General features: G+C 35.9%; 1 protein-coding gene across 1 annotated transcript in view; it reads right to left on the reverse strand.

Annotated features, from left to right (window-relative positions):
* Window positions 1-747: 747 nt before the first annotated feature.
* Window positions 748-20930, reverse strand: part of LOC138703727 (chromatin target of PRMT1 protein-like) — a 34003-nt gene continuing 13820 nt past the window's right edge. The window contains exons 4-7 of the mRNA XM_069831846.1: window positions 20718-20856; window positions 15908-16030; window positions 13219-13330; window positions 748-4244 (exon numbers count right to left, since the gene is read on the reverse strand). Of these exons, the coding sequence (XP_069687947.1) occupies window positions 4064-4244; window positions 13219-13330; window positions 15908-16030; window positions 20718-20856 (555 nt within the window). The 3' untranslated portion in view covers window positions 748-4063. The remainder of the gene's footprint in view (window positions 4245-13218; window positions 13331-15907; window positions 16031-20717; window positions 20857-20930) is intronic.

Consider the following 20930-nt stretch of genomic DNA (forward strand, 5'->3'; position numbering starts at 1 on the left):
TAATGAACGGCTAAGGTCATTATTGTCTTTCGATAATTTAAATTCTCTCCTGCGCTATTTGTATTTCATGTGCGCGTGAAGTACAATGTAGCAATGTTGTACGCTGCCTTGCTCTCTCTGTCTCTCTCGATGCAAACGCTAGCAGACTACCGCCTTCCGAATTGCTGTCGACTCCAAGTCACATACTTCATTAATATGATGTTACATCCTTTTTCTGGCAAGGTCTTCAATTGAAATACATTTGGACTTCACGTACATACAATAAACTGCATTGTTCAAGATTAAATTCGACAGACATATTTCAAACTAGTTTTCTAAGTCGACAAGATCAAGCTTAAATTGCAATTGGTCACAATATTGACTCAGTACCTTCTGTTCAAAGATCATCTCCCAGAATTTATTACATACAATACCAGTCTTACCATTAAGCACATCATTGGAGTGTGTACTCTTTGCAATTGGAGAAAACTTTCAAATATCTCCTCAAAACTTGCAAACACAGTGACATACCCTATTTCTTGTATTAAATTAGTTAAAATTTTCAAAGTCATAAATCTGTATCAAAAAGTGTTTAATATGTACTTGACTACCAATACAAAATAAAAAAGTGCATAAATCTGTATAAGGCAATGCAGTCAATCAGGCGATTGTAAATAAATCCTAATAAAGAAAAAGGTCAGTGAAGGACAGTAAAACTAAAAGAAATAACAGAGTAAATAAACATCAATGGGGTTACCCACAGAAGGCTGGAAGTGTAAATATTGATGTATTACTTCTTTCATTCCTGTACAATTAGAATTATTATAAGAATTACTTTTTTTTTCATAAACAGAATTTTAAATGTGTTAAAACTTAATAATAAACCAATAAATTATATACAGACAAATGATCATTTATTCACAGAAATGTAAAATAAATTATTCTTTTAAGGTACTTATCTACCCTTGAAAGAAAAACTTGCAATTTTTATCCAGTTTTTAAAACAATTTTTTTTTTTTTCCGATTACTTAATGCAAAATTAAGGATTTTCACGCAAAATAAACCCCTCAAATATTTTTCGGGGTACATGGGGGCAATTTTTTAAAAGCAAAAACTGAATTTTTTTTTTTTAATTTTAGTCCTTGGCCCACAGTTTTCATATTACAACAAAATTTCTTTCACTGTCTTACTCCTAAAAACATAGAATAAGCTGTGAAAAAGTTTTCCCCTATCTTATCCCATTAAGGAAAAATGCCATTTTATTTTTAGAAAATTTCAAACATAGAAATTTCAAATTAACTTTCTTAAGCAGTAGGACACTGTTTTTAGTTTGCCACTTAGGTACATTAATCATATTCATTTTGGTGCAAGAATTATGAAAATATTTCAATTCTAAGTGCACTTTGTATTTACATTAGTGTTGTAAAATTCTGTGAAACTGAACATTGAGAAAAATCATCTATATCCTGAGGGTATGGAAAATTGTAAAACCAAACACACAACTTCCTGACTGGAAAATAATACAGTCAAATTTTACAGTCCAATTCGAATTATTACACGAAAAATAAATAAAATTGACAGAATGTGACGATTGACACTTGTACAATTGCACTTCCGGTTTAAAGAAAGGGTGTTTCCGGTCAATAAAAACTCGGGTAATGAACCCAGATATGCCTGAAATATTTTTTTGCAATTTTTGTGTATTTTTCAAATTTCATTTAATGCAGTATATAACTGAAGTATTTATATAGTGTCGAAACATTCTAGTTGTAACTGGTTGAGCTAGAAACAGGTGTCCTTTTAAAAGGACAGTAGGCATATGAGCATAGATTTTGAGGAATAATTGTATACTACGCTTACATGAAAGGAAACAATGTAATTGTTGTAATTTACAATTATTATTGTTATTATTATTATTATTATTATTATTATTAACAAATCATTGTTATTATTTTATTATAGTTTCTTTATTATTACTACTAATATTATTCTGAAGAATGATGCACTCTGGCTAAATTCGTTTTAACTCTGGAATGCTTTCGTCATTGAATAGTACCGTATTGCTATTGATTCGTAAAAATAAGTAATAGGCGAAAAGAGTGTTGAAGTTTCGAGGAGGAGGTTATATTGGGAGAGAAGTGACGATACATATAATGAAGAAATTGCTGTGACAATGTCGAAAGACAGGTTTCAGTTCATTTTCTAAAATCTACATTGTTATGGCAATGACTATTTAGATAGAAAATAAGATCTCTTCTAAATATACTAAATGAAAAACAATAGAAACTTATGTCCGTTCAATACCTCCCTCCAGAACGCCACCAGTCCTCCACTTGTAAACAGATCTTGCTGTGCAAATCTGGCTTTCAGGTATATCTCCCTGTGAAGCAGACTCGAATAATTTCAAAGGAAAAATTGTTCCGGAGCCGGGTATCGATCCCGGGACCTTTGGCTTAGCGAACCAACACTCTGCCAACTAGCTACGCAGCAACTACACCTGACACCGTCTCAACTTTTCCATTCATATCCACACACCTCAGTGGGCTGACAAGATGCCAGAAACCCAATTTTGAGTGCACACGAACTCTGTGTGGCATTTGTAGGCTGCATTATAGTGATATGTCTGTATATGAGATGAAATTTCGCCCATCGCATAATTTTCAAACATAGATAGCATTTCGTGCAGGGAAAATCCACTAAAATTGAAAAAGCGAAACAATTTCAAAATATATGGGGATATGCCTACTGTCCTTTTAAAAGGACACATAAGTTTTCGTCATTGTCATGTCGCAATGAATAGATATTTCGAACACATTGTGGTTTGGCGTTATATTTATGTTTATTAGGAGTCATTTGATCTACAACAATTTGCAAAATAATTCCGAACTGTAAAAATATTTAACATTCTTATCTGATTTGCGTCTCGGATGCCATAGCTGAAATAAACGAACAATTCTCACATCCACATCTCAAACTCAAAGATGACCAGAACTCTCATTACCAGTCTTACCACACCTAGCAAGCCTCTAATTAAGACTAGTAGTAGTGACACTTGTGAAAAAGTAAATGCGTTGACTGTAGAGAGGGTAATTTGAAACACTGACAACTGTCCTTTTAATAGGACAGTAGGCATATCTGGGTTAACCAACACCATAGAGACAAAACTGATATGTTTTTGAAAACTAGAAAGTTAAAGTTTTCAGATGACATAAAAATAAAAAAAACTAATACTTTTTTTAAAGAAAATTAAAAATTGAGGGTAGATGAGTACCTTAATTGAAGGGTTGCGTTTTTCATGCTGCATGCTCTCGAAAGTAACTAAAATGTTAACACAAAATTGTATCATAGTTCATAACTTCATTCGTCAAATTCAGCAATACTGCAAAATAATGAAGATGATTGCATTTACATTTATGGAACAATTATCCACCCAATTCATTGACATCACAGTATAAAAATCTTCTAACAGATCATTTTAATATAAAAATTGACTTCAATAAACAAAAAGCCTTAATTTATGCTGTATTCGTGAACACAGTAAAGGAATAAGTGACAAAAAATACTAAGAAAGTGGTTTAATCAACTCAGTGGTATTTGAATATCAACACATTCAAGTTAAAAAATGTCGAGTCATAGTAAGCGTACTAAAATAATCAGAATACCAACTGGATACATACATCACACAGATGATATCTAGTTAACACAAGCTAAATAAAAACATTTTCAGCCAACAATTTAAGGGCAGTTGTACTATTACAGTGACAGAGGAAAAGTCATGGTAAAGGGTCAATTTGAACTAACCATGACATCTGAATAGAATTTGTTAAGTGCCGTTGAAGCCAACTGAAACAATCTCCATAATCGCACATAATCACATTAGCAAATTCAGTCTTCTCCAAGAATTACATTTGAACAGCATAGATTCTAAACTTTTCAGATACACTTCTGAAACATCAGTTCTGCAGTTAACACACAATTTGGCTAACTATAGTTATCAACCAGGTAAAAATTGTCCATCAATAAGGATTTACAGTCATTTAAGTGTATTTACACAAAGCACAACACATCACGCGTGTCTATCTTTTCAGTCCCACGTCTCGTCTTGAGCTTGATTCATGTACGAATCAAGTTCTTTGTCCAAGTGGGACTTTGTGCTTGCCATATACTGGTCCAGCTGGAGATCCAATTCTTCCTTGGAGGGGACGGACTGCTGACGTCCACGCATTGAACCACGACCACGTCCTCCTCGCATGTGTCCACCACGTCTGAAAATAAAAAACAAGACCAGAAAAACGTAATTATACTATAAATTCAGAAACAATTATCTATAACCAGATCATCTTAAATTTGTTCATATGTCTTCCTCTAAAGGTACGGTCACACGTCACTACTTTTGCAGCGCAACTTTTGTACTGCAGCTGCAAAAGTTGCATGTCGTGTTCACACATAAAGCCTCGTTCACACTTTTCAAGTAACTTGAAAAGACGAACTTGAAAAGTGTGAATTATGTTTCAAGTTCACTTGAAATCAATTAACGGCTTGAATTCAAGTTTCAAGTGCAGTTGGATCCCTTTCTACTTTTTACTTGACTTGAAAGGACACTTCAAAAGTGTGAACATCACTTGATAACTTGAATTCAAGGAGAAAAGAGCGGGAATTTAAATTAACAGCTGTTTTAAGAGCGTTAAATTAACAGCCGATTGTTTTTCAGTTCTACTGGGAACGTAAAAATTAATAGCAAACAGCAGTAAGTGGAATAATGACCAAGTATTTGAGTTTCTGAAGTTGTATAAAATTCACGAAGGCCTGCGGATTATAGAAACTGCAAAGTTTCGTAATAGAAATGCAAAGGAAGCTGCAAAGAAAGGAAGAGTTCATTGAAGAACTGAACAGCAGAGATTTTAACGTGGACACAGATGAGATAGCCTATGAAAAATAATACAAAAATATTAAACTGTAGATAGAAAAGAAGTGAGGAAGATAAGAGGGATTAAGAAGAGAAGAGTGTTGCTTGAAGGGATGACATTTATTGCTGAAACTGGCATGGTTCAATGTGGTTGATAGATTTTTGTGGGGGAACTGTAACAGCTTCAAGATAATCATTTTCAATTATGGTAAATCAGACTCGCTTATATTTTATTACTTTTGCGGTAAGAATAATTAAATCTGCTTGAAGATTTCACTTATTCTATTTGTAATAATCAATGGTCCTGTATTTCTCTTACTAATCTAATTCCTAACCCATACTGAACAACGCGTCTTCCATTTCTTCGATATATTTATCATTTCCCTGGCACGGAAGCTTGCTACTACAGAAATTCCTAACTGCACAACATCCATGGACGCCATTTTATCCTACTTGAAAACAAAATAACTTGAATATATCTGAACTGTGACTTGAATTCAAGTTACTTGAAAAATGTGAACGAGGCTTAAGCCAAACGTAGAGCGCTGCACGCTACTTTTCGTGCTGCGCAACCCAAGTGCAGCAAAAGTTGCAACTGGAGGTTGCGAGTCTGTTCATACACAAGGCGCTACTTTTGCAGCCGCAGTCATGCTGCAGGTTTCCAACTCCGTGTTGACTTCTCAATATACATTTTGTGGTTATGTTCGCATTATTAATAAACTCATGTGAAAGCTTATCTATTATTTGCTTTTCAGTCGTATCTAGTATTCAGAAATTGGCATTATTTTTAATATGAAACTTTTAAAAACGCCTATATACTTAAATGATAACCAACAGTATATTCACATAATCAATGTTGGCAGCCCTCCTGTTTGGAACTACGCTACGGAAAATTTAAAAAATGAATTATATCGCAGCAAATATGCTCAGACTGTGTTGTACATTTAATAACTGTTACAAATAATTTATTTTCATTCATCTAACATTAAAATACATCCAAATAATAAAAGTATCATTGGCACATATGGGTGGCAACACTGGTCGCAAACGCAGCAAAAGTTTCAACAAAACTGATATCAAAAATGCTGCGGCTGCAACCCTGAGAACCCTGTTCACACGTCGCTACTTTTAAGCTGCGCGCAGCATGGAAAAGTAGCGAGCAGCAGGTTCGGCAGCCGCTATTTTTCGGGTTGCACCGTTGTTCACACGTCGCAGTACAAGAGTTGCGCAGTTTTTTGTACTGCAGCGCTGCAAAAGTAGCGACGTGTGACCGTACCTTTAGTTCACACTGTAGAACGTGTTTTAGGTAAATTTACTCTCACAAAAAAAAAAAAATGTGAATCAGCTGGTCCTCCTCATGCAAATTAAAAGAAAGCCCAGAAGTGCTCTCGTGCAGGAATATAGGGTGCACCACGTACGTCACCACCATTATTATTATTATTATTATTATTATTATTATTATTATTATCATCATCAATAATTGTCTTATTTTTTTATACTTTGTATGTCTCATTTATTTTTGACCTGCTGTTCACATTTTATTATGCTTTTTTCTTTCTTTCTGTATGTTATATATTATGTCTGATTTCTTCTTACTTGTTGTTTACATTTTATTATTATTATTATTATCTTATTCAGCTTTGTGTGTAAAATTGTAGTGTACTTTGTAAATTTGTAGTGTTTTTGTAACGCAGTTTTTACTCCGGGTTGAGTGTTAGAGAAGGCCGTATGGCCTTAACTCTGCCAGGTTAAATAAATCATTATTATTATTATTATTATTATTATTATTATTATTATTATTATTATTATCATTCCCGCCCTATATTGATCACTAGGGGGAGGATGTTGATGACCTAAAAATCTACTGAAAATGATCATTAAAATGCCCTTAAACTAATGGAAAAATGACATAAAATTAAAAGAAAATTACATTTAAATATTATTCAAAGTACTCGCACCACAACTTCTTAAAAATTAGTCACCTTGTTTCAATGACTGCCCTGCAAATCTCAGAGAGAGGAGGCAACTTCCTGGAATTTGGCTAAGATAAAGGAAAAGAACATGCAACAAAATGAAGGTTTTAAGGAAAAACTATAGATTTTAATGAGAGTTCATAATGTGTTTCAATCAGAGGTGGTCCATGTCAGTGCCTTCATTCTCCATCTCCTCCTCCTTCCGCGCTTCACTTTTGTTACCAGATCTTCCGGATGAGGGAGTGTGAATGAAAAAACAAATTAACAGCACTTTTGGCTAGGCCAAAAAAAAAAGTTTAAATTTGTCACATTGCCACAGTCTGGGCCGTCAGTTTTGTCACATTAGAAAGACTGCACGAACTTTCAATTTCAGTGAATATTCTAACCTAAAATTAATGTACTATTTGTGTTATGTGATGTGTTTTAATAAAGAAAATCTTCACAGTTTTTATGATTATTTAATTATGTTTGGGCTGTCAGTGTTACCACATTAGGAAGTTCACACGAACTTCGTTTTCAGTGAATGTTCGAACATAAAATTAGTGTATTATTTGTGTTCTGTGATGTGTTTTAATAAAGAAAATCAACACAGTTTTTATGTTTAGTGTTGCCATATTTTAGAATTCATAAAACAGTTATATTACCGGTTGTTCTGTATGGTTGTGAAACTTGGACTGTCACTTTGAGAGAGGAACAGAGATTAAGGGTGTTTGAGAATAAGGTTTTTAGGAAAATATTTGGGACTAAAAGGGATGAAGTTACAGGAGAATGGAGAAAGTTACACAACGCAGAACTGCATGCGTTGTACTCTTCACCTGACATTTTAGAAACATTAAATCCAGATGTTTGAGATGGGCAGGGCATGTAGCACGTATGGGCGAATCCAAAAATGCATATAGAGTATTAGTTGGGAGGCCGGAGGGAAAAAGACCTTTGGGGAGGCCGAGACGTAGGTGGGAGGATAATATTAAAATGGATTTGAGGGAGGTGGGATATGTTGATAGAGAGTGGATTCATTTTGCACAGGATAGGGACCGATGGCGGGCTTATGTGAGGGCGGCAATGAACCTCCGGGTATCTTAAAAGCCATTTGTAAGTGAGTGTTGCCACATTAGGAAGACCACAAATTCAATTTCAGTGAATACTCTAATCTAATATTAGTGTACTATGTGTGTTGTGTGATGTGTTTTAATAAAGAAAATTCACACAGTTGTTATGTTTATTTAGTCATGTTCAGGCCATCAGTGTTGCCACAATAGGAAATTCGACACGCACTTTCATTTTCAGTGAATATTCTGACCTACAATTAGTGTATTATTTATGGTGTGATGTGTTTTAATAAGGAAAATCCACAGTTTTTAAGTTTATTAAGTTATGAGTAGGTGATAGAGAAATAAGCTCCACATGGCTGCAGTTTCAACATTTGGCAGCATGAAATACGAACTTCTTTTTTTGTATTGCCTATATCGGTATTTAGTCAATTATCCGGCAAAACCTCGTATCCGGAACTAGTCTGGTCTCTTTAGTGCTGATTAAGAGGGATTCTACTGTATAACAATGAACCTCATATTAACAATGAATTTGACAATGTTGTATATGATGGGCAACACACATTACCACACAACTCTGAAGACCAATTAAATGCCTCTAGGCTAAAATGAAGTGTCCTGAGAAAATATCAACACAATTCTTGTCCACTGTGTCACTTGATTATCATTAGGATTTGTAATTTTGTATTAAACAATTTAATATTGTAGCTGTAAGTGGATATTGTAATTGGGTTGTCCTGTATGTTCACATCTTGAAATGATAAGTAAATAAATAAATAAATGAATAAATAAAGTAAATATTTAACACATATACGAAAATGCTGTAGAAACTCAAGTCTTTTGTCCAAAGAGAGAAATAGAATAAAACATTAAAATTATTACCGGTATTCTATATCAATACAAAATATTACATACCTCTTCTGCACAATATTACCAGGAAGAGACAGTCGTCCATTAACATACAAGAAGTCTGTAATACTAATGAATCAACCAGCCTTTTTAAAGTCTTTTTATTTGGCAATGCAAATTGTTCACATGTTAACGTTGTTAACATTTTGAACTGTATCACACACCAAATAAATACAACTTCGAAGTCGAGAAATAAACACTGCTACAAAAATGTAAAACTGTAAAAAGTGAATGTCAATTTCAACATTTCCAATTTTAAAAGCTTGTATCACAGAAGTACAATTTGCAGCAGTATTAGCAAAATCTTTTCTGCTTGCACTTAGCTATGCAAAACAGTAATTATTTAGAACAAAAATAAACAGTAATTTTAGGCATAAAAGTCTAAACCAGATATCAAATAGAATTTTAATCATTAAATAAATTCACTGCATTATTATTTATTAACTATAATCATGTTAAATTCCTGATTATCTGGAATAATGAAGGAGAGGAACTGCACGGACTTACGAAGAATACGTCCAAATTTACGATAATAATAATAAATTTACCTGTATGCCTTAATCTGCTGCTAGCTTTAATCATCTTCCCTTCTCGAATTTCTAAAAAACCTCCACTAACTCTATCATTACTAGAAAACTAATGGCAGGCAGCAGTCATTTTTTTTTCTTTGTACAGAGGAGGGACCCGAAGGCTTGCACTGCAGCCTGAGGCTTATTGTGCTTACCACTCCTATTCTGTGAATGATTGGGTAGCCGAACAGCTGCGCTCTTGTACAAGTACAGCACACCGCACAATGAACTGAACCTGGGCTATGGTATGGATGATATGTGAATTAATGATGGCGAAATGAGTTCCAAGTCCAACGCCGAAAGTTACCCAGCAATTCTGCTTCAATTGGTTGGGGGAAAGCTCCTGAAAAAACCCCAATGAAATAACTGTCCCAACCAGGATTCGAACCTGGGCCCACTCGTTTCACGGCCAGACACACAGAGGTGGACAGGCAGTGATTTACTACATCGCAAAAATTAGTCGATTTTAAAATCGTAAAACCGCAAATACACAAATAATCTACAATCCAAATGACGTGCATAAAAATAAATGGAGTTCACTGTATAATACCTTATTTACCATTAAAGGGAATGATCATATTTTTTGTTCTTCATGTAGTTAGAAAATGAAACGAGAAATGTTCTTATAGTCCCTTGCTCTTATTTCCGGCAGCCAATCACGTTGCAGGTTGGCTACATTTGAACGTGTGCGTCTTGTCATTCGCTGCTGATGACGTTATGCCCTTCCTAAGGCTCGATAAATACTTAATATAATCGTCCGCCATTTTGGCTCTTTCGTTGGCATTCGCAGAAAGCACACAAGGACGTTATTTGCCGCTCAATTATTTGCTCAACTACAACGTGTTTGATTTATTTTCATAAGAGCTACGACATGATAATGTTTAATGGTGTGGCAAATAGATCCCTCGTCTGGTAGCTCAGCAACGAATGAACAAAAATGGCGAATGAACTACCTACCTATACTGTTTTCGCTGTAAGAAAAATCCTAATGTAAACACAAGCACGTTGCTGTCATACCCGTGATTGGCTCCCATCGAAACACTCACACAATGCAGGAAAATATAGTCCGTATTTGGAAACTATTATCTTGTATTATTTGAAAATAAAAAATTGAATTCTAGTTGTTAAATACAATGAAACATTTAACTTCACTCATATGTAAAACGATATGTAAAAGAAAAACTACTTTTATATTTTCTTACTATGAACACTGATGAATACAAACAGTAATACCGAGGTAGTCTGTTCTTGTAACATGCTGGCGTAGCTCGTAGTTGTTCGTGTAAGCACGTGGTACTGAAGTATGGCTTCTGCATCCTGGGTATGTTTGGTTATTAATCATAAGAGTAGAAACCCTCTCAAAAGCGGAGAAAACCAAATAGTCTTAAATGTACGTAATAAGTTATGTGAGATTTAATTACAGTAATTATAAATATTTGGGGCTAAGAGGGATGAAATTACAGGAGAATGGAGAAAGTTACACAACGCAGAACTGCACGCTTTGTATTCTTCACCTGACATAATTAGGAACATTAAATGCAGACGTTTGAGATGGGCAGGGCATGTAGCATGTATGGGCGAATCCAGAAATGCATATAGAGTGTTAGTTGGGAGGGCAGAGGGAAAAAGACCTTTGGGGAGGCCGAGACGTAGATGGGAAGATAATATTAAAATGGATTTGAGGGAGGTGGGATATGATGGTAGAGACTGGATTAATCTTGCTCAGGATAGGGACCAATGGCAGGCTTATGTGAGGGTGGCAATGAACCTCCTGGTTCCTTAAAAGCCAGCAAGTTTAATTGTAGTAGGTTATTTTACGACGCTTTATCAACAGCTTAGGTTATTTAGCGTCTGAATGAGATGAAGGTGATAATGCCAGTGAAATGAGTCCGGGGTCCAGCACCAAAAGTTACCCAACATTTGCTCATACTGGGTTGAGGGAAAACCCCAGAAAAAACCTCAACCTGGTAACTTGCTCCGACTGGGAATCGAACCCAGGCCACCTGGTTTCGCGGCCAGACGCGCTAACCGTTACTCCACAGGTGTGGACAAAAGCCAGTAAGTAAGTAATTATAAAGTAAAAGTTTCCTAAGCAAACGAATGCATAGTAGCGAGGTTAGGCCTACTTGACGAGTAACGGGAAATGTTTAACATGAAACAGAATGTACAACAGTGGGCGGGAACACGTACTGAGAATCTATGGCGCCAAACAGCGGCCAATGAAGCCTCACTTCAGTCATGTGCTATTGTTTACATTAGGTACAGCGAAAAGATTATAGACTTTATAGAGCTTTCAGTTTCTAAGGCGTAAGCAAAGAGAAGGAGTCACGCCAGAAATAACGACACGACTATAGATATGATATCTATTTGGAAGTCACACTTTCTTTGCATCATATAACATTCTTCTGGGAAAATTAAATACAACGCAAATACTGTAGTGTATAGTGCCGAAAAAGAACAAAGAACAATGTAACATACTACATACGAGTTAATACAAATTACATTTTAACTGGTGCTATTTTTAACGTGTTTTAAAGACGATTGTCTTAACTTTAAAACAGTTGACTTTAATAATGAGTATTTTTATCCATAGGATTTTCTACTTCAGCATTCCTGATTACAGAAAGTGTAGGCACAGATTTCAACTCAAGTGGAAGGTTACTGTTTACATTATTAATTTTTATTCCTAAAGAGTTTACAGCAGACGTGGGCATCAGTAGTACATGTCGCACGGAGTCGAACGCAACTACGTGATCTCCCTCCCTCTACACCCCTAGCTGTTCACCATACCGGGGTACCTGTCAGACTGATTGAGGTACTGGCAGTCAGCGGTGGATTTCAGTAAAAAAAAATTTCGCTCTCTAAGGAAGCTCCTGAAGTAAAAAAGTCGAAAAATATGATTTCCACAAAGAATGGAAAAATGGATTCTTTTGTTGCGAAGAAGGGGTGCTTATTATTGTACAAAATGTTACTGGCAGTGAAGAAGAGCAACGTTCAAAAGTAAAATATCCACATCTTTGGAGTTTTGTTATGAAAATTGCTTCTATGTTTGGCTCAACCTACACTTGTGAACAGTTGTTTTCTCAGTTGGCCACTGTAAAATCCAAATCAAGATCACGCATTTCGGACGAAAATGTATTCCATCAGCTCACAATTGCAATGTCTGACATAACTTCAAGTTTTGAAACACTTGTTGATTTACGTGACGAAGAAGAATAAATGAATCCCTTCTTTTAAGGACATAAGTTAATTGACGTAAATTGACAACAACAAAGAACTACCGTAATAGATTTAAAAATAGCCTAATTGTTGTTTTTCCTGTTTCTTAGTAATGTGCTTGATATTTTGTTAAGAATCTGTTTTTCATAAGTACCTTAATTTTATTTTCTAGTGATGCAAATTAGTGATTGATGCCCTTTCAGAACAAATAGGTTCAGATTTTGGCATTACATTTTAACTGTTGTGGCATTGTACGTTTTATGTAATTTTATAAGGTTTTTACAGTAATTGTTTAAATTAGAAATACAGTTATGTTTCAGCTTTTTGTAAAATAGTTTGCATTTGTTTTGGAAAATTTGTTATCTTTCATTGTCATTATTCATAAAAATAATATTCAGAAAACTGTGTATGTCCTGCTTAATTGCTTAACTTTCCGTGTTTCAATACTTCACACGATCCACCGCTGAGTATTACGTTAACAGGTGATGCGTGTTGCAGCAATCAGAGTAGCATGGCGCATCTCTTTAAATGCCCAAGTCTGGTTTACAGCAATAAACTTAAGTAAATAGATATTACTGGTTAAACACAAGAAGAAGAAAAACAGCTGTCCAAACCTGAAAGATCCTCCTCTTCCTCGCTGACCTCCTCTTGTGAATCCAATGCCACCTCGACCTCGACCTCCACCACGCATCCCACGATTCCCTCGTGGGGATCCCATTCCAGCTCCTGAAACAAATGAGCGAACATAAGATTTTCTCAGAGCTCATTAAATTAAGTCACTTCTCTAAGATGAGAAAGGAACTTCTACTTGCTGCATTAATGGTATGAGCATAAATCGAAGCAAGAAATGGTTATTTAATAACTGACAACAGATGGCAGTATTACCTCGAAAAATTTAATTTTTACCGCCCATTTTCTCAGACGTGTCTTCAGTTGTTTTAGCTTTAATTTAAAGTTCTCAATGCAAATTAATTTATTTATCCATGATCATAACGAAAAACATGCCTTTACTAAATACTTTTGTGCGAGATCGTGCGTATTTGCTTGGTTTCCGCACAAAACCAATCTGTGGAAAGTGTAAAATTCCACATTCAGTATTCCCAACCTAACATACATAACAATTTCCCTCTTCTTACCGCTCAAGTGACATATTGATTTTACTGCTTTAGGCTTTTAACATATTATTTTTAGAGACGTTCAATATAGTAATAATTATAAATTGGAAACTTACCACTGCAATTTCACCTAAATTGCAATGTTATGGTTTTTAAATATTTGCAAAAATTAAGTAAACTCTATAACTCCACCTACATTCGTGATGCAAGTAACATTAAGGAAGTCTGAAACAATCAACAAATCAACTTGCCGATGTTATTACTGCAATATGTTATATAAATAATATTGTTAAAATATTAAAATGAAAAATAAATCATTACATAACCTTACCATTTGTTTTAAATTCGCATTTATAGACTGGGGGGGGGAAAAAAAGACAGACGTATATCACGGCCTGCTGGGTATAGAAACACAGAAAACATTTTAAAGCAACAATGTTGAAGATAGATATTTTTGTTTTGCAAGTTTGCCGTCATTGAACAGAAACCAAGATGGAGATTTCATTGCAACTAATTAGAAATTCCTCTTTCAGGTATGTAATAAACGATCTTCGCACAAAATAATGTACGATACACGAGCGGTATGTTTTCTTTCAATTCTCGGAAATTAAAGAAAGCTCAACTACGTTTCGCTTTTTCAAACTTTTCCTCGAACATGAAAACTTCAACATACCGCTCTTGTAACGCATATTACTATACCTCACAGTTTGAACTTTATCTCACAGTTCATTAGTATTTTCCTAGTACTCGGGTACACACGTATACTTTTCCATTCAACTAATACTCAAGAAATGAATATATTAGTTACTAGATGTCACTACCTCTATTTCTTTATTCCCATTACTTAAATATACATACACTCAATCTCCTTCTCTTTTCTCTATCTACTACGTCGTAATTTGTGCATTGCATCCATATCTAATATGTATTTTTTTTTTTAAATCTTGTAATAATTTACCTTTTGGGATGCGAGGAGACTTGAACCTGCGAAGTTGGGTTTATAGGATTTTAAAACAACACGCGTTAGTCAACTGAGCTAAACAGACACGGTGATAAATTACGTTTTAATATTCCTCTTGTTTACAGAAGTAAAATGTGAAATTATTTTAATCACATTAGTCCCGTGAACACTTCTAAATAATCACTGAAACTTCAAAAACACGAAAATACGCGTTTAAAATGAAAAAAAATGTGTATTAAAATTATTTAATTAATTATAATTTCTTATAATTATCCAACGCCTTAGATACCATTCTTCACTAATCATGGCCTCCTACATCATAACCTACCTAGTACACCTATCGATTCTAAAATCCATGCCATGATATGTGATTACATGAGGACTTAAGCCTGGTTCAGACGGTGCGTGTTTCTGTGATGGATTCCAAGGTAGCTGCGCAGATGGATCGCCTGCGTGCTGACTGGCTGGCTCCCGTGTTGCCTACGGTGATGGAAGTTGTTCACACGGAGCTGGCTCTTTTCACAGTTCAAATTGGAAAATCATCTGCTGCTTCATCTGTTGCCAACACTCATGGTCAAAAAGAAACTAAACCGTGAGTGGAAAACAACTAAAGTCCTACATTAACAGTAGTAAATGTCGTAATAAAGTAATTAAGCCATAAGTGCAAAACAGCTAAAGTCCGATATTTAATTGTTGTTTCTTAGAAACTAAAGAATATAGAAAAAAAAAAACAGGTTTAGTTGGAAAACAACGAACATGGCGACATGGTTTCAGTGGTGATATTATATGATCATCTTTGGTTTCCAGCCTGCAAACCATTACGAAAAATAGCAAGGAACCTACCCTCGAAATCCAGCAAGCTAGCCATCTACAGAGCCACCAGAGTGCATTACTTCCGGTGAGTAACCACGCAGGCGACCCATCCGCGCAGCCACCTTGGAATCCATCACAGAAACACGCACCGTCTGAACCGGGCTTTATTTTCAACATATTTTCTTTTATAAAACAGAATTTTTCGTTATGGTCATGGATAAAATTACGTATGGTACTTGTGAGCGTGATCTTTATTGCGCTCATGTAATTTAAGCACGAGGCTGACGCCTCGTGCTTAAATCTTTCCACTCGCGCAATAAAGATGCACTTACCTCACAAGTACCATAAATAATTATTTCAACATAAAATTGATTATAAGACCTTAATTTAACTCATGTGTGATTTATTACTTACTTCCACCCCTCTTAAATGGTCGGCGTGAAGAACCGCCTCGAAACACACGTCCTTGACCTCGTCTGAAGCGGAATGAATCTCCTCCACTGCTTCGGTTCAGAGACTGCATGCTCTGACTTCGGCCTGTTTGGGAAACGAATACATAATTAACATAACCTCGTTCACATAAACTGAAAACACAAACAGAATATGTTTCATTCACTACACACAACAGTTTTCTTAACGTTCCTTTCACTACAGCATTAACAACATTCATTCATTCATTCATTCATTCATAGTGTTGTGCCCAATGATAGGTCTTTCACTGCAAACCCAGCATTCTCCAGTCTTTCCTATTTTCTGCCTTCCTCTTTGTCTCCGGATATGATCCATATATGTTGTTGTTGTTGTCTAGTGCCTTGCATTTGGCAATGAAGCCATTAGCAGTCGTGCTTTCCGATACTTTTGAACTGTAGTTTCTTCTGATCTTAATGCTTCATAAGTCTTCAAGTGGTCTTCATTCATTTCTGCTGGATCGTTACACAGGACACATATGGGTGAAGCTGAGATACCTATTCTGTAGAGATGACTTGCTAGACAATCATGATTTGTCAATAGTCTGAAGGCTTGGTCTCTGGGGGATTATATCTGGGTTGGAAAGTAGTGTAATCCATTTTTTGTCTTTAGCATTTGATTCTATTTCTTGTGGGTATGAATGAGAAAATTTTGTAGTGATCAAGCGTTTTATTGAGGAATATGAGAAATTAAATTTAGACTTTTGTTTTATTGTTGTATCTTTCTTTGCAAGTGTGTCTGCGGTTTCATTCCCCATGACTCCACAGTGTGCTGGAATCCATTGGAGACGGACAATCTTATTAACTTTTTGGAGTTGTGTTAACATTTTGTAGCATTCTCTTATTTTTGTTGACTTCTTTGTAGCATTTGAACATATTCCCTGAATTGCAGCTTTAGAATCTGAAAGAATTACTGTCTTGTTATATTTATTTCAGGGAAGATTTAATAATTGTCGGAGAGCAATGTGTGTAGCCTCTATTTCACCACCATAATTTGTTGTGTCTCTGCCAACAGAATGATAAAAGGAAAAATGTGTACATGTAACTCCAGCTCCAGTAAGGTTTTCTGTGGTGGATCCATTGGTATATATGTGTAGCCATTCTTCTGTAGGGTATGATCCATATATCTTAATGTTGTTTATCATCTCATATCTTCTTCTGCCCCGAACTCTTCTCCTGTTCACCATTCCTTCCAGTGCATCCTTCAGAAGGCAGTTTCTTCTCAACCAGTGACCCAGTCAATTCCCTTTCCTCTCTCTGATCAGTTTGAGCATCATTCTTTCTTCATCCACTCTTTCCAACACAGCTTCATTTCTTATTCTGTCTGTCCATTTCACACATTCCATTTTTCTCCATATCCACATTTCAAATGCGTCTAGTTGCTTCTCTTCTTTTCATCGTAATGTCCATGTTTTTGCCCCATACAATGCTACACTTCACACAAAGCACTTCACTAGTCTCTTCCTTAGTTCTTTCTCCAGAGGTCCACAGAAGATGTTCCTTTTTTTTTTATTAAAAGCTTCCTTTGCCATTGCTATCCTCCTTTTGACTTCCTGGCAGCAGCTCATATTATTGCTTATACAGAGCGTTCGCCTACGGGTGGGGCCAGGAAAGCAGCCTGCCTGCGGTGTCACTTGCGTGAATCGTCTATCCATAAGCTTCCGCTTTCTATACTATACTCTGTAGGGTTTTAATTTTAAAAGTTTAGCAGCAGTAAAGACTAATGTTTTTAAAACACTAACTTCCTGTGAAACACATCTTAGAGATTTATTAGGAGAGCGTGTAAATGATGCACTGATTTCATCAATTTTTTCTCCCGTCAATACTCTTAGTTTTCGCTTAGGAATTGTAGCATTTATCGACCCTGTTGTCCTTATTTGTTAACAAGACGTCTAACAGTTTCTCTACCCTGAATTGGAGCACCCGGATATTTCACTTCAAATTGCCTACGCACCTCTCTACATAACTCTGTTTTCACATATGCATCATACATAAAAACTCTCTGTTCAAGCGTGAATTTTGCATTTTGCATTGTTAACAAATTTTACACATACACTGAATATTTAAGCAACTGTGTCAAGAAACTGCACTGTACGTGTTAAATACTGCAACATCTGGCTCACAACTGATAACTTGTCGACCTTGATTGTCGAGCGTGTCTCAACAACTGCGAGCACAAAGCAGCGTATCAGTACATGCCGCTTTCCTGGCCTCACCCATAGGCAAACGCTCTGCAGTACACCCCAAGTATTTGAAGCTGTTCACTTGCTCTACTGCCTCATTTAGAATTCGCAAATTTACCTTCTTTACTTTTCTTTCTATGACCATGGTCTTGGTCTTGTTGGTATTTATCTTTATTCCATACTGCTTACACCTGTCATTTAGTTCGAGTATCATCTCCTCTTCCGCTAACAAGTCATATCATCAGCAAATCTTACACACTTTATTCTTCTTCCTCCTACTATCACTCCTCCCATGTTCTGAAAACAGTTCTTCACTAAATCCTCCAAGTAGATATTGAACAGGGTAGGTGATAAAGGGCATCCTTGATGTACTCCTCTCCCTATTTCACTTCTTTCTGACATTTCTTCTCGTATCTTGACTTTGACTTCTTGTTTCGTATAAAGATTACTAAACAGACTCCTCTCTTTTCAATCCACGCCAATTTTCGTTAGGATCCCCATCAATTTATTGCAATCCACTCTGTCAAACACCTTTTCTAGGTCCACACTTCTTTATTTTTCTCTAGGTATCTTTCGCCAGTTGTTCGTAGCAGTCCAATTGCATCTCTCGTACCTTTTCCCTTCCTGAAGCCAAACTGCCTTTCTTCCAACTGTTCTTCCAGCTTAGAATATAAATGTCGATTCAATATTCGCAGAAAAATCTTTGCCAAATGTGATATCAGGCTGATAGTATTAATGACATAACTCAGTTATATGGCAACAAACAGTCGAGAAGATCTCTGAAAGATTGATTCTGACAACTCACTGAAAATGGGGAAGAGAAAGATTCAAACAATCTGCAATCCAGTTTATGTTATCATAGCAAACCTACAGAAATGTAGTGTTTCTACAGTGAAGAAGCATATATGCTTTAGGGCTCCCTGCAAGACTAAGGTATGCTGCTTGTCTCTTGCTGAATTTTTTCTTAGGTTATTTGTAATTATAATACAGTAAAACCTGTACATTCTGTGTACATGAAACGCAGTAACACACATCTAGGCCAAACAAAATAGGTATGAAACTACAGACAAATGTCATTTCAACAAATTTCTACGGACTCTGTCATTTTCGTTATACTGGAAAATGTCGTTTTAACGAATTTCTAGGGACCCTGCCATCATTTTCGTTATACAGAAAGTAATACTGATCAATAATTGATCAATACTACTCTTCACACAAATGTCATAACTGTATCATCTACTTTGAGAAAAAGTCTTAATTTTTTCCCTGAACTGAACATTTTACAACTGATTCTTATAGATAATTTTTTAGAATAACACTTGCACTTTTTGCCACATTCTCTAGCAAATTTTCTTGTTCGGCCAAAAATAGCCATAAATCATTAACAACATTCACAGCTTTGGCAAGAGACATTTTTTTTCCACTATCACTGTCACTACATACAGATTCTTCATCACTTTCACTCACACCACCTTCTTCTTGCATTACACTACTGAAATGTCCTCTTCTGTAACCTCCTTTTTAACAGTCACTGCACTGTAGATATCAATGAACAGGTCACATTATCACTCAATTGTACCTACACCGATTTCACATTTCTGATAATCCTACTTGTCTGTGGTGTAATAATCATGATGAAGATCTGGAACACATTCTTCTATACTGTCCATCCATAAACCACAAAAGAAGTAAATTAAAATCATCAGTACCAGTTGCAGAAGACACAGCCCTGCAGTATATATTGACTATACCCCAACTCTGGCTACTAGCAACAGGCATGTATAATGAATACCGATCAAAATACCCCTCATTTCTCGTGAAAAACAACAACTGAATAGACTACAGTGGACTATAGTGGACTTCATGTTGTCAGCAAACAGCTGGATACATTAAGAAGATTGATGTCTGTAGGTGTACCACTTCGTTGTAATGATCATATGTATCATGAAAGGGAAATATTTATTTTCATTGTAGTGAAATTTTCGTTATATTGACGTTCGTACAATTTATTGAAATAATTTAACATGGAACCTTATGGAGGTAAGGAAGGGAAATATAATATTTTTTGTTATACTGACGAAGTCGTTAAACTGGCATTCTGTTTTTATTTTTATTTTAGGTTATTTTACGACGCTTTATCAACAACTTTGGTTATTTGGCGTCTGAATGAGAGGTGATAATGCTGGCGAGATGAGTCCGGGGTCCAGCACCGAAAGTTACCCAGCATTTGCTCACGGCATTCTGTTAAAACGACATTTGACTGTAGAAATCAGTTGCCTAGGTATAAGAGAAATAAAGCCATCAAAGTAATTCATATGAACGAAATCTTTTCTCATAATACGATGAAAGAGTAATGGAACGGAGAAAAATTCTCTCCGGCGCCAGGATTTGAACCCGGGTTTTCAACTCTACGTGCTGATGCTTTATCCACTAAGCCACACAGTTCCATTACTCTTTCATTGTATGATGACACAGAATATCTGCATGGAAATATCATATGTACTTCGGTACATTAAAATAAAATATATTTTCTCATAATATTAGCGAATGACAATGTTACTGGCTGCAACTTACTAAGCCTGCCTCCTCGTCCTCTGCCCCCACCACGGCCTCTGCCTCCTCGAGCACGAGCTCGTCCACGAACAGTGAGCGTAAGCCTGTCTTTCACATTGCTGCTTGCGATGGGCTGCCCGAGCCGCTGCCGCAGGCTCCTCTGTAACAATCATGTTTAACATCTCATGTCAACGTAAAACATGAAAATATTAATGATTTACTTATATTGTGTTA

Source organism: Periplaneta americana, chromosome 7, assembly GCF_040183065.1.
Source record: "Periplaneta americana isolate PAMFEO1 chromosome 7, P.americana_PAMFEO1_priV1, whole genome shotgun sequence".
NCBI lineage: Eukaryota > Metazoa > Arthropoda > Insecta > Blattodea > Blattidae > Periplaneta > Periplaneta americana.